At 42.4% G+C, this 15,195-nt stretch overlaps 1 protein-coding gene across 10 annotated transcripts in view; it reads right to left on the bottom strand.

The window, feature by feature from the left end:
- The window catches only part of SNX13 (sorting nexin 13), a 598,803-nt gene that overhangs the window by 169,169 nt on the left and 414,439 nt on the right, over positions 1–15,195 (bottom strand). For all 10 annotated transcript variants that reach the window (XM_086941899.1, XM_086941902.1, XM_086941894.1 and 7 more), the window contains one exon: positions 12,668–12,775. In XM_086941899.1, coding sequence (XP_086798025.1) covers positions 12,668–12,775 — 108 coding nt within the window. The remainder of the gene's footprint in view (positions 1–12,667; positions 12,776–15,195) is intronic.

Raw genomic sequence — 15,195 nt, 5'->3', positions numbered from 1 at the left:
TCTACCCTTAAAACCATCGAAACCCAGGATGGCCCACTAGATTTCCAACCGAGCATGGAGATTAGTCGATGAGTCAAACTTTAATACTCACTTCCAGGAAGCCAATATCGAGTTCCTGGATGATGCCACCGTATGCTCAGATGTAACCACATTAGACTCTGGAATACTTCAAACATGAGATAATCTAGCCCCCAGACGGACATCCAGGAAACGATCTCACACGGAAAAATGGTTCACCCCTCAACTAAAAAGTCTTAAAAGGGAGTGTCAAAAACTAGAACATCTATGGAGGCAGACCAAAGACAGTGCATCCAAGTCAAGCTATGTGCTTAAACTAAAACTGTACAATCGTACCATAAAAAATGCTAAAAGAAATTATTTTTCCCAACGCATCCTCGAAATTTGCAACTCTGCCAAAGAGCTTTTCAGAATAGTGAAAGAGCTCAGCAAACCATTAAGAATTTCCCAAACACTTACCCCCTCAGCTGAGGCTTGTGAACGAATTAGCACCTTCTTTACTGAAAAAATTAGGAAAATCTACTCCACATTCCCTTCCCAAAACTCCCTTAACACAAGGGACACAGTAAAGCCCTCCATCACAGTGATCTCAGCAAGAACTGCGACAGCCTCACCAGATTCAGAAACCACACCCACCTTGGATGGCTTTGAGCCATTTACAGTGGACGAGGACCTGACAGCCATGAGCACAGTAAAATCTGGCTCTCCATCGGATCCCTGTCCTCATTTTGTGTTCTCAAAAATTGCCTCTACACTTGGTCCCCTGATTACACAGCTCTTCAATAAATCTTTAAGAACTGCAACCTTTGCGGACGCCTGGAAGCATGCTTCTGTGACCCCCCTCTTGAAAAAAGCCGGATCAGACATTCTTAACTCCGGAAATTATCGTCCCATCTCCCAGCTTCCTTACCTCTCCAAAGTCCTAGAGAAGCTGGTCAATGGACAGCTGACCAGGTACTTGGAAACAAACCTCCTCCTGGATCCCTCCCAGACGGGATTCCGGGCTAATAACAGTATGGAGGCGACGCTGCTGGCAGTGACGGACGGTATCAGAGCTTCCACCGACCAAGGTGGGGCGGTGGCACTGATACTGCTCGACCTGTCAGCGGCGTTTGATACGGTTTCCCATGATTGTCTGCTGAACATCCTTTACAGCAAAGGAGTCTGCTCCACCGCGTTAAGCTGGTTGCCCTCCTTTTTGAGTAACCATACCCTGGCAGTACACATGGGACAATTCCATTCTAAATCTAGCCCCATCAGCTGTGGAGTCCCTCAGGGAGCCTCATTAAGCCCCACCCTCTTCAATGTCTATATGTCATCTCTTGCAGAAATTGGAAGGAAGTGGGGCATTGGCATCTGCTCCTATGCAGATGACACACAGCTGTTGGTGGCCCTGGATGAAGAACCGGATATTATTAAATCCAAACTGCATTATTGTCTTTTGGATATGGCCCAGTGGATGCACAAACATTTCCTGAAACTGAACGCCGGAAAATCCGAGATCCTTCTGTTTGGCAACGCCAAACGTGTGTGGGATGCGACGTGGTGGCCACCCTCGCTTGGTATGGCCCCCATCCCGAAACAACATGCAAGGAATCTGGGCGTCATTATGGATGACGCATTGTCCATGAAAGACCATGTGTGATCCCTTTGTGGCAAAGGCTTCTCCATTTTGAAGCTTCTTGCCAGACTATTTCCCTGGATACCTCTGGATTGTAGACGTTCTGTCACTCAAGCCTTGTTAGTTAGCCGTCTGGACTACGGCAACGCGCTGTTTGTGGGCATTAACGAGTATCTGTTCTCACGCTTACAAGTACTACAGAACTCGGCGGCTAAACTTATCTGCAATAAAGGCCAGTTCGACTCTGCCTCGGAGTGCCTGAAGAAACTGCACTGGCTGCCGATGCACCAGAGAGCGGTTTTCAAACTACTTGGTCATGCCCACAAGGCCCTCCATAAGACAGGTCCTACGATTCTCCAGGGGAAGATTGAATTTTACGTCCCCACAAGAAATCTGCGTTCACTCCAGTCTGCCCTCGCCAGAACTAAATGCATATATAAAACAAGGACCGGGGGTCGCTCATTCTCTTACCTGGCAGCAAAGAAATGGAATGAGCTCCCTCAAGACCTAAGACTTACCACTAACTACCTCCTGTTTCGAAAAAAACTAAAAACCTTCCTCTTTCCCAAACTTTAAGGACCGCTTTAGTGCTAACTGGCGGTAGTCTCAGTCCAGGTTTAAGCGCCTTGATATCCCTCGGGATGTGTGTCGCGCTATACAAATACCGCAAATAAATAAATAAATAAACCTCTTTTACGATTTAAATCTCCCAAATAAGCCTCTCTAAACGCTTCCCTCAGACTCTCCCCCCTGCTCATCCCAAACCTACTCCTGCTGCTATGATCTCCCCAAAAAGAATTTCTAGCCATGCACCTCTTCAATCGCTCCACTAGCCTTTTCAATCCAACTAACAGACAAACCTGTCCACTGCTCAAATTTATTTCATATTTCCCTACATTAATTCACCACTAATCCTGTTTGGGTTTCAGAGTTGCGTGCTACTCCTCGAAAAGCACTCCGATGCCTCATGAGGGTTACCAAGCGCTATATAAATGCAAACTCCTCCCTCTTTTATTCCTACACTTTTCTTTTCAACCCAAATAAACTCACATGTCCACCGCTCAAATACATTTCATATGTCCCTATACTAACTCACCACTAATCTTTTTTAAGTTCCGGAGTAGCATGCTACTCGCCGAAAAGCACTTTGATGGCTCACCAGGGTAGTAAGCGCTATATAAATGAAATTACAATTGTGCTGTTTTTTAATGCATGTAAGAAAAGTTGATTGTAACAATATGTTACCTAAAGTCGAACTTTTTATGTTAACTTCCTTTGAATTTTTACTGTATGCTAGTAGTCATGAGTAATTCTGCAGTATGCGGTTATACCTGCCCTGTTTTAAGGACAGCAAATGCTAAATAAACAATGTTTATCTTTAAAGTACATTCATATGGTTGAAACGGATACCCTCAGATTCATTTTTGATTCCCGCAAACATGTTCCTCGAGTGCTGATTCTGCTTGAGTTAGATTAGGCGATTCAGAAAAGGGGGTGGTGATGAACAGGGTGTCTGAATTAAGCAGACCACTCTTACCCAGTCCAAAGATCAGGGCTTGATCCATCACCATTATTTAGCTCACTGCACCATCCCAGCTCAGAACCTGGCTATATGCAAATTAGTCTGTCCCTGGCCCAGTGCATCATGGGAACAGGGCAGACCAAACTACTACGCCAATTCTTCACCGGAAAGGAGACAAGCTTCTGGGGGCCGGTTTCTGGCATTTCAGCCGTCGTCGGCCCCGCTTGCTTGAATCCTGATGGTGCAGTGAGCAAGGGACTCATGTCTGAGTATACCCTGCCACACCTATAGTGGCCAAAAACGATTCAGAAAAGGGGGTGGTGATGAACAGAGTGTCGGAATTAAGCAGACCACTCTTACCCAGTCCAAAGATCAGGGCTTGATCCATCACCGTTATTTAGCTCACTGCACCATCCCAGCTCAGAACCTGGCTATATGCAAATTAGTCTGTTCCTGGCCCAGTGCATCATGGGAACAGGGCAGACCAAACTACTAAGCCAATTCTTCACCGGAAAGGAACAGACTAATTTGCATATAGCCAGGTTCTGAACTGGGATGGTGCAGTGAGCTAAAAAACGGTGTTGGATCTAGCCCTGATCTCTTGACTGAGTGAGAGTATTCTGCTTAATTCAAAAACTCTGTCCATCACCACCCCTTGTTGTTAAATATGAGTTAGATTAGGCAGCATTTAGCTAAACTACCGGATGACACTGCTCAATTATACAGAGTTGCAATGTTTTCTGAATATATGTTAATTATAGCAAGCTGTGGGGTGAACTGATTGAGTAAAAGGTTAGGCCATGCACTGAAGGCTAATTTATATATGTCTTTGAAAAGTTGAATGTAATTCAAGCAACACTGTTTTCGGAAGCAGGTAAGTAAGCACATCAGAAATGCTACTTTTGCTCACAATCGGGATTTTGAAGAAGGGAGTACAACACAGTGCTTTTTTGGTTTTAACTAAATTACCTTATAACCACCACCATGTCCAACATGTTTTCTGTCAGATATTTAACAAAAACTCTTACAATTTAGGTTTCAGTAAATACCTTTAGTCAAGTCTGATGGAAGCCAGCAATTTAAAACTATTCAATTAAAATGTCACTTTAATGGACTGAATAAAGAAAGTTTTTGAAATGTCCTGGCACTTCTATCGTAGGGGACTCTTCAAAAACAACTTGGTCCAGACAGATTATCCTGCTTTCATGTTTTGGCATGTGAAATGCACTATGTACCAAGGAAATTAGGCTTTCAGGCCTGGTTTATAAAATGGTCTTGAATGGGCACGAATTGACAATGATTTTACATTCACTGATGTTTCACGCCCTTTGTACAGCCCTCCCTCTTCGCCTTTATACTATAATGGTAATGTTACAGAGCACGCTTTAATGATTTTAGCACGGACTGCAATTAAAGAACTGAAGGGAAGTCATTTGACAAAATTCAGCTGTCACTCAGTGTGCATAAGGACGTCTCAAACGTGGCACCAGCAGCTCATACAATGATGCAATGTCTGTCAAGATAAGACTTTAGCTGGAGGGATACTGATGCAAAAGCGTTTGTGGTCTGAACTGAAGATTTCAAGGTGACCGTGCTCTTTGGCAGGAAAATGCTAACCAGACTTTTTGATCCTACTGATGCTAGATACTAATTCAGCACTGGTATTTCTAACCAGATGCCACTTTTAGGCTGATATTAGTGTACACTTCGGCTAAATATCATTCATAAAATATCAATAAGATATTTTATGAATGAGTTAAAAAAGAGGTTCCTTCCTGTCTCCAACATTGCATGAAGCTAAGGGTACACTTCTACTAAGGACTTGTGAGGAATCAAGGGCTTGTTTCGGTGATTATTATACAAGACCCCAGCCGAATAATGATTTGTGCGAATCACTAGGATTACATCTGAAATTGAAAAGGTATACTGTTGGAAGGCTTCCAGTGTAGGGTGTAGCATTTGCAAACACTGGAACAGAAGTCAATAATGAAGCTGGTGCTTAGCACTCCCAGCGGTAATCCACAGTTGGTACAGCCAGGCCTTCGTGAGCCTTTTTCTGACTTTCAGGCACACAACACCATTATGCCAAGACCCACAAAACGAAAACAAGTAACTTGAGTATGATTACAGACAGGAGTACTTGAGGTAATATTAAACATGTGTAATTATGGGGCAGACTGCATTTATGAGTCAAGTATAGCCAAATTAATAAAGTAAGATTTGTTCAGTTGGAATAGGGTTTTGCAGCTCAGACTGGTTAGTTAAAAAAACGTGGTAAGGATTTATCCTCCTCTCTACTTTACTTAAGTGCCCTTTAAAGGGGTTAGATCTAATATTACGAATAATGCTCAGTACAGCATTGTAGGATGCAGACATGGAGTCACAATGGATCTACAGCAGGAGCTGCACTCAAGGGGCAAGGTCACAGAAAACACATGGTCAGCGGGCTTATGGCAGGCCTCCACAAACAGCAGAGATAAAACAAGCAGTTTCTAGGTTCCGCATTTGCGAGAGTTGAAGCTATTGGCATTGTAAATGACAATGCCTTTTATTTATCTCTTTTGAAAACCAACACATAAATAAAAGGCATTGTCCGTTACAATGGCAATAGCTCAAACTCTCGCAAATGTGTGACCTATGTTATTGCGAATGCTTTTTCTGTTTCCGGGATATCCAAGCCTATTGCTGCCTCACTCCAAGCACACTGACATGGAGAGGGTGGGGGAGGGAAATGATGTGGTGGGGTAAAGAAATGCTGCGTTTGCTCTCAGAGGGTGAGGGGAGGGCTGCAACGGTGAAACGGCGCAGTGCAGAAGTAAGGTCCGTGTGGTAAAGGGTGGTGCCTAGTTGTGTAAGGAACACCGACAAAGTGAATACGACGAGTTGAGTCTAAAGAAAGGGGCGCGGCCGCCATTTAAGTGAAAGTGTGGCATGGGGTTAATTAACACACAACAAAAAGCATTTTTTTGTGTACTTCACAAACAGTTAATTTTTTTGGTAAAGCGTCCTATGCCGTTCACTTTAATAGTAGCCGCTCCCCTTTCTTTCTTTAGATGCGGCTCGCTGTATTGACCTTGAGAATAAGCCTTATATGGCGAGCAGCGTCTAAAGAAAGAGGCGCTATCCCCATTAAAATGAAAGCGTGGCATGGTGCGGTTTAAAACAAAAAAGATTAACCCCTTCGAGGCTAATGACGAGCTGGGCTCGTCATGGCGCTTACCTGCCGTGCGCGGATGACAAGGCCAGCTCGTCATGGTGTATAGGATTTATGTTTTTTTAGCGCAGGACGGGAAAACGCCTAGCAGCCAAGTGGTTAAATACAGCGAGCCCGCATTAAGAAAGGCCTAGAGAAAAAAAAGCCATGCGGCCCCTATAATAAAAGCGTGCTGTGATGCTAAAGAAAATATATATATATCTTTAACGTAGATGAAAAGGAGCAAGTTGGCCACCATTGGTAATAAAAATGTAAAAGCGGGTGCTGTGCTGAAACCTAAAAGACGGTGCCTGGAGGCAAAGCGGGCACTCTTGCAGGAAAGTATGTCATGCCTGCAATAAGAGAAAATAGTTAAAGAATATAGTGCTCACAGATTGTAAATAAAACATACTGTATAACAACAAAAGTAAAAGGGCCAACCCTCATAGGAGTTAGCAAATGTAGAAAATGCGGTACTAAGGAGGGACTATTGAGCCTATACATGAATCAAAAGCAACCATTTATAAAGAACAGAAGAGGAGCCACTAAAAGATGGGAGGAGCTTCAAGTCCATACCTGAATACAGCATGCCTCATAGCAAGAGTTTTAAATTATAAACAAAATGGCAAAAATACAATTCGCAGTTCTTTTTGGCCCTTTTTTAAAAAAAGGGCCGCAGAAGTAGGTAAGAGGCAGAGCAAGCTGACCCCACAGTTTACCTGCCGGAAACGAACGATAAAAACTGATGACAGACATGATCGATGTGGGATATAGAGTAAGTACAAAGAAGGTAAATGAAGAAAGAGACCTAAATATGGAATCAAAAATAATAAGAAATCAGAGAATATACATCCGGTGTGGCCAGGTACTGAATACATGTAAGAGAAAAATACAGAGTGAAACAGAAAATTATAACAGCACCTGAAAGAGTTAATTTAATAAAGGTGAGGTGTAAGTGGTATTTGAAAGAACACATAATCAATACACACAGAATGAGGAATAATTTGAAATGAAGAAGTAGCGTATTTCGACAGACCAACAAAAAGGGATGAACAACAACTGTGATGAGAAAGAATTAAAGATTGAAGTAGACGTTTTAGAAAACAGGTGCTTGAATCAGTTGTTCTTAAAGCAACAAAATCAGGCAGAGGAGAGGAAAGATACAGATAAGAAAGCGCAAACATGAATGTAAGGAAGAGAAAAGCCGGCAATGTTTGTTACATGTAAAAGAAAGAAGAGACCAGTAAAAAAACAAAAAACATGTAAAAACACATTTACGGCAGTTGTAAGTTTGTAACAGTGAGAAGCATGAATGGAGATATATTAGGACAAACCAAACAGTGATCCAAGCTTAAAGGTGTAGCATTTAAAATGTCAAAGGAATTATCAAGTAAGCATGGTGCACCTAATATAGGAAGGCGTAATAGTAAAAAGAACATGCATATTCTGGATAATGAAGATGAAAAAAAATACTAGGGCGAGCAAGTAAGGAGAGACAATGTGCCCATCAACTGCCTTGTCCAAATCGTTGCGCTCCCAGGAATTTGTCCTTATCCAACCACAGATGAATTAAACCAAGGAGTACCCAATAATGGATGCAGGTAAGGGATAGAAAGGAAAGAAGATAGTGAGGACTTTGCAGTACATCCCATTTGACAGTTCTGACCCGCAACAACAACTATGAATTGGAAAGTGACTTAACTTTTGTTCTTGGCAAAAAGAGCATATCTATTCTAGTTGACATCCTTTGCAGGTGGCTGGTTTATTCAGTAAGTGCAGCATAAAAGTAAGGTAAGTGGTTTTCATTGCAATGTGCAGGTCTAACACGATCAGGGCGCAGCTAAGAAAGATGCAGGGTTTTTCCTGACATGCAACCCTGATGGAAGTTTGCTTGCAATTCTTCAAAACCTGGGTCTTTTAAATCAAGCCATTGAGTTGTGATTAGTCCCCAAACACCACAAGCTGACCTTGTGCAGGTCTGAAATGAAATCTGTTAATGACAACAGTAACAGGGCTTTAACCATGCCTTCTTAGGGGTTGTATGCTACCTAGAAGTACAAAATCTTCAAAAAGCTAGTTATTTTTTTATCAAATGCTCCATGGGTAGCTGCTCAAGACCCGCATCGAAGGGCAAAGTAAAGAGGATTCAAACCAGCAACTCGATGCGGCCTAACATGTCTCTATTGATGTCATCGTTTAAGTAGTACCCCTGTTACCCCATGTAAACACTAAGCAGCACATCGCCAACTATAACAGGAGACCTATGGTAATGTCTGCCACTTGGGACTACATAAAGGTGAGGAATCTGCACGTACAAATAACCATCAGAAAGAACGTTAACAAAGGAAAGTAACTTAATAATCTGTGATTAGCAGTATCCATCAGAAGAATAACATTCTGAATACATACCAAAGCAGTATCCCTCTCCAGTACCCCTCTCAGAGGAAGTGGATCTGAAGAGTGGACTTTGAACCAATAAGTCCTGCAGGACTGAGAGGGCAAAATGTTCCGCCCAGTCAGTTCAATAGTGTCAGGGGAAGGTGTGAGCAGCCTGGCAGGTGCTTGTATCGAAACACCGCAAGCCAAATCTAGCGTGGTAACCTTGACTCTAGGGGAAGGAGCCCGAAAGCCCACAGGGGGATCCTCTTTGGCAATGACGCCACTCATGGCAAGCTAAACCTGCACTTCCTTCCACAGAAGTGCCCCTGATGTACAACAGAAAGACCTTGAGTGCCAGACATATAGCAGGCAGCTCCAGAAGATTAATGCCTCTGGAGATTAGGGTGACCTCTACAGCCCATAGACGGCATCTGTCACAACTGATATGGAAGGGAGAATGGTCGGCCATGGAAGGGAGAATGGTCGGCCGCCTTGTCCAAAACACAGTTGTTGTCTGACAGACACCCCAAGTGATTGAAGGCAAAGATTCCACTGTAGATCCTGCATGTGCCAATGAGCATGGGGCACTAGCAGTTTGCACATGGCGTTAAGACCAAGAAGCCTTAGAAGCATCCAAACTGAAACCTAGGAATGAGCCTGAAACAGGATTATATTCTGAATGTATCGCATTGGGGGGCAGAGAGACTTTGAAAGTCATGTTATCCAGAACAGCCCCTAATATGGAGATCCTCAACACAGGCAAAATTTGAGATTTCAGAACACTGACAGAAAACCCCAGGGAAGACAGCAGTGGGATTATCAAATGCAGGTGCTCCAAGACGGATTGTGGCAAGCCTGCCTTTAACAGTGAGTCACAGAGGTAACAGAATATGTTTATCTCCGACCTGCAAAGATGGGCCACCACCATTGACTTCACCTTTGTGAATAACTGTGGCCATGGGGATGCTGTGGCCAGTGTGGCGAATTGGATTTAGAACAACTCCACAACAAAGCAGAGGAAACAGGTGGGAATGTAGGACAGATACACTGAACTAACTACACATCTTGCAAGTTCAAGGACAACATAAAATTCCGATGGTCTAGAGCAGAGGACCTTATAAGCATTTTCGATTGGTCCTTCTGAAGGAAGGTATTCAGAAACCAAACAACATCTAGGGTTGGTATCAGTCAGCCGTTCTTCTTGGGCATCAATAAGAACCTGGAGTAGAATGCCCATCTCCACCTGGAGGACTCTCTCTACTACTCCTTTGCTAAGCTCTATCTGTACTTAGTGCAAGAAAATGGATTCATGATATTCCTAATACTGAACCAAACTGGAAGATAATGAGGGAGGGATAAACAGAAAGATGAGGGTGTAAACATTTTGAACAAGCCTCAAGACACTCAGTCTGAGGAAAATGCACACCAGACAGACAGAAAAAAAAACGTACACTGCCCCCTACCGACCACAGATGACCAATAGAGGAAGTAACAGCCTGGCACAGTGGCAGTCAAAGTAGGGGAGAAGAGGAAAGGGACTGTTGCCACATGGTGATGACCATGTCCCTTACCACTACCTTTTCCCCAGGAGCCACAAGAAGGCACCTTGTTGTACAAGTTGTAATGAATACCTCTGACAATGGACACAGCCCCTGAATTTCTGGTGCTGCTAATGAAACTGGAAGGCCAGAGACAACGAACCCAAGGAGTAAATAGAGAGACTATCTTTGAAGTGCTCCAAAGCAGCGACAGCCTTTTCACCCAAAAACCTGGAGGCATCATAAGGCACATCCATTAAGGATACCTGCACGTCACCGGAAAACATGCAGTGTGTATCAAAACATGACGCCAATTACCACACTGATGCAAATGCCATGGCCAACCCAGTCCGTAAGTCCTGTACAAGCTCTCAAAATTTAGTTGGTGAGCACTTATCCATAGTGGACTTAGTAGAAAGTGTATGAATTCTTTTTGTAAGCAGGGCAAGATACAATTCACCGTGCTCAGGAGGTCATGAGTCTCCTTCCCAACGAAGCAAATGGCATAAGGGACATCAAAGCCAGATAGATGGAGAGGGCCATCTTTCCCAAAGGGTCAGAACAGTTCGAATCCCTGGTTGATGGAACCATTGGGAAGGGATAAGGGTTTACCTTACAGGCAGATGCCTGAACAACTAGACTTTCTGGTGTGTGTGACGTGCCCAGAAGACACAGTGCCCCAGGGCAAGCTATGGCACCTAGTAACAGGCCGACTCACGACGGCACTGAAAAAGGCTTGGGCCAGGCTGACATCAAGGAATGCAGCAGGGCCTCATTGAAAGGCAGCAATGGTTAGGAAATTGAAGGATCTGGCTGAAAAATTTCTGTGAGCAATTTGCATTGGTTTCCACAGTAGGAAATTACAATACAGATACCTCTGTAGCTCTGCGAAAGAGGAGATCTCGTGGGAGGCCCCAAGGGAAAGTCCAAATCTGTCTGAGGCGAAGTATCAATGCCACTAGTGTTCTGAAGGCTCAAATATGAAAGAATGTCACTATAGTGATGAAGTTTCAAATTATCTGCCTCCTCTGCATCATCCTAGTCACGTGGAACATTCTGAAGGCCTTCAACTGTATCTGAACATGACACAAACACCCTCACACCACCAATGTTGGAGCAATGGGACTCCTTGAGAATTTTCCCATACCAAGGGCTGTGCTTTAACACTATTATATTGATACATCGGCTAAGAACAAAGCAAACTTTATTCTGAATTAAAAACTGGGATTGTGGTCAAATCTGTACCTGGCACCTTGGACCATAATCAGCACGGCCTTTGGCAAAGGTGTGAAGGTCGGGCCAGGCACTGGCAGGGAGCCTGTCAGAGACCCAATCGGGTTCATCAGCACAGTGACTGACCCTGCAAGTGGAGGTCTGATTAGATGCCCTGATGGAGCATGGGGTCCGAAAGTGCTCCTAACAGACTTGGAATAATGAGAAAAGGCTGCAGCACTGCCCCCTTGAAGGCCTCGACCTGCTGGGGAGTCTAAAATGACCTGCGAAATTCAGCAGCATTGGTGCACATGGGAGGATGGAATTCTAATTAAAGGACTGATCGCAGTCAGGCCCTTAGAGTGCTAACTGTAGGGTCTTTCCCTGAAGTAAACTCGGCAGGGGGAGTGGTCCTGCATGGAATCTTTGTGCTTGTGGTAACATTTGTCTTTCAACTTTGTCTTGGACTGTGATCGGGACAGTCTTGGATCAGAAAAGGCCCAAGACTTGGATAGTAATCAGTTTCATTTCTTATGCATTCTGTAGTGTCTCTCGCTCCCCAATGGTGTTCTGATGCACCAGAGAGCATTTGCCGCATGACGGCAGATCATATTTGCATCTGAAACATCAAAGGCAGGCATTGTGTGGGTCCGTAACCAACATCTGCTTCCTGCAGGTGCAGCACGGATTGAAGCCTCAGGTCTTTGGGGTAGATGGTAGAATTCAGGAGAGGCACCTACAGGTTGAAAAATACTGAAAAAGATAGCACCTTTCAGAATGAAAGTTATTTTCATGAGATTGACTATTCTGTTTAATCAAGACTGTAAGAAATTGTATTTTAGTTAACATTATGTTGCTATGTACAAAGCTAGATGTGTATCTGACTTGATAGGAATTGTGAATTTATTTGGAATAATTAGACCTGGGTGTATTTTGGCTTCTATCACTTTATATCTTCAATGTCATTGATACCACAGTCCACAATTTTAGTCTTAGTGATACTATCTACATAGTCAGTAAACATATTGAATCTATCTAGTGGCAAACACAGTTGGAAATATTGGAAAGGTATTTAAGATAAGTAATTTGTTACCATATGATTTGACTGTTGTTCACACCTTGAGAGCGTAACAGATAGGATTTTTTTTTTATTTCATGGAAAACTACTGAATGAATGCATTTACCTGTAAATAGGAATTTAAATCTTTCTTTCTTTTTTCCAAAAAATCTCGATCCATGTTGTTAAATGTCTTTTTCCCAGGTAACTTTAATATACTGCCAAGATTTTCAAACTGTAAAAATGTAAAAGAACATTTACCAAGAATAGTTATATTTCTGTCTAACATCATGTTTTTTACAATTTATTTAAACTTGTCCATATAAACAATACAGCAGTCGTAGAACAAGTATGTGAATGGATAAGGTGAGCTTCGACACAAGCAGGTAAAGATGAAAAGTAGTTATATGCCACCTTATACAAATTGATTTATCTTGCATGTTATGTTGGTTAACATTCTTTGCAACTTAACCGCCTCCAAACACAGCATTTACTAAGATAGGTAGTGTAAATTAGCCACTTCAAAGTAAATCTAGGAAGACAAAGCCAAACAATCTCACTATTGGAAAAAATAAAATCCTTTGACAGCAGCAGTAAATCATACCAACTGTTCCATTAACTTCAGCTTCACTTCTTCCATCTCAGTTGCAACAGAACACATATGTAACACAATGCTTTCAGTAGATAAAGGAAACTGTACATTCCAAAAACGACAACAACTGTAGAGCTATGGCTACAAGTGTGAATCTTTACTTTCCAACGCAGGTCAGGAAAATGTCAGCATATTGTTTTCAATTATTCAAGTCAAGTCAAGTCAAATGATCTTTATTCGGAGTAGATACATCCATAAAAGTACATATACATTAAAAATAATCATAATTAAAACAGCGAGTACATCATATTAGGGCAATTATTAAAGGACAGTAATGATTGGTACAAAGGTTATATAAAAGTTAAAAATATCATTTCATATAGAGCAGAGCCTCTGCATATCCATACATTAATATACAGCCATCAAATCTACAAAAAGAAAAGAAATTAATATAAATCAGCTTAAAAAATTACAAAGAATAATTAAAAGGGCTAAGCTAAAGTTTTTTCCAAATGTTTATTGAATAGGTTAAATGACTGGGTAACGAAATCTGCAATACTCCCGTTGGAACAGACTGGATTTAGGAAACAGCATGGTACTTTGGATAATCTTACTACTCTTCAAATCCTGGTGAAAAAATATGTTACAGTTCGTAGAGGGGGTGTATTTGGGGCTTTCATCGACTTCTCTACGGCTTTTGATAAAGTGGATAGGCCCCTGCTGTGGAGTAAGTTAATCAAATTAGAGATACCACCTAGTCTATTAAAATTAGTTATCGCACTACATACAGATACTTGGTGCAGAGTTTTAATGGGTGGCGAGCGAGGACTGTCTAGGGTTATACCCACAGATAATGGTCTGAAACAGGGCTGTCTATTGGCCCCCCTGTTGTTTTCCCTATATATCGCCGACCTCCCCAAAGCTATCCTATCAACCAGTAATGGTATTGCTCCACTTTTGGGGAGAGCTCCAATAGCGTGCTTAATGTACGCAGATGATATTTTAATCTTGGACCTCACCCCAAAAGGTCTGAATAACCGCTTACAAGCCCTGTCCTCCTACGCTAAGGCTCACTTTTTAAAAATAAATATCTCAAAGAGTAAAATAATGTGCTTTCAGAGAAAGAGAAATTCCAAATATGAAAATTACTATTGGTCCATTGGGGGTGAAAGATTAGAAGTAGTGAAATCTTATCGATTCCTTGGTAAGATTGTCCTGAACAATCTTAGTGAAAAAGCCCACACGGAGAATAACAGCAGAAAAGCCCTCGTTCAAGGGAAGAGTCTTATTTCCCTCTACAAAGCGACTGGCAGAAGGCATTTTTCCATATTGCTCGAGGTTTTCCGAGCAAAAATCCCTGCATCCCTAATCTACGGATTAGAAATAGTGGACATGGCATGCTGGAATTTTTTGGATTCTACTGAAGGAAAAATATTACGCAATTTAGCCTCGGTCAATACCGCAAATTCTACGTCCTCTTTAAGACGAGAATTTGGATTGCGTAGCTCTCGGGCTCAGGCATCTGCGAATGTGGTGCGTTGGGTTTATAACATTGCAAGAGGAATGCCTGGCACATTGAGATATCTAATAAAAAGTGAGCTGTTGGGTTCCTTTAACGCTCATTCCTCCATTGTGAGGAATTTCCGACAGGCTGTTACGCTACTACAGCTTGACGAGCAAAGTCTTTTTACATTATCTGACACCCAACTGAAGTTATCTTTAAAATCTGCTTCTTGGGAGCTGAGCTTTAGAGTTGATAGTGGGACAAGTAAAGCGGTGAGTGGAATGTTCCCTATTGGTAAATTTTGTAAAATAAAAACTCCCCAACCATACTTATGCTGGAATCTTCCTCATGGAATTAGGCGATTTATGCTGCTGTTAAGGTATAATTTGCTCCCGTTAAATTGCCTTCTGTCCAAATGGTATGGTAGTTCAGATATCTGTAATCATTGCAATCTTAATACCCAGGATATGTACCATGTTGTTTTCGTTTGTCCAGCCCTTATGGCATTTAGACGTAAATGGCTAAGACCTATGTGCCTCCAACTGGGTATTCGTACTGC

Source organism: Lissotriton vulgaris, chromosome 10 (genome assembly GCF_964263255.1).
Source record: "Lissotriton vulgaris chromosome 10, aLisVul1.2, whole genome shotgun sequence".
Classification (NCBI taxonomy): domain Eukaryota; kingdom Metazoa; phylum Chordata; class Amphibia; order Caudata; family Salamandridae; genus Lissotriton; species Lissotriton vulgaris.
Note: the sequence above shows the minus strand (reverse complement) of the source record. Positions and strands in the feature narration are given on the sequence as shown.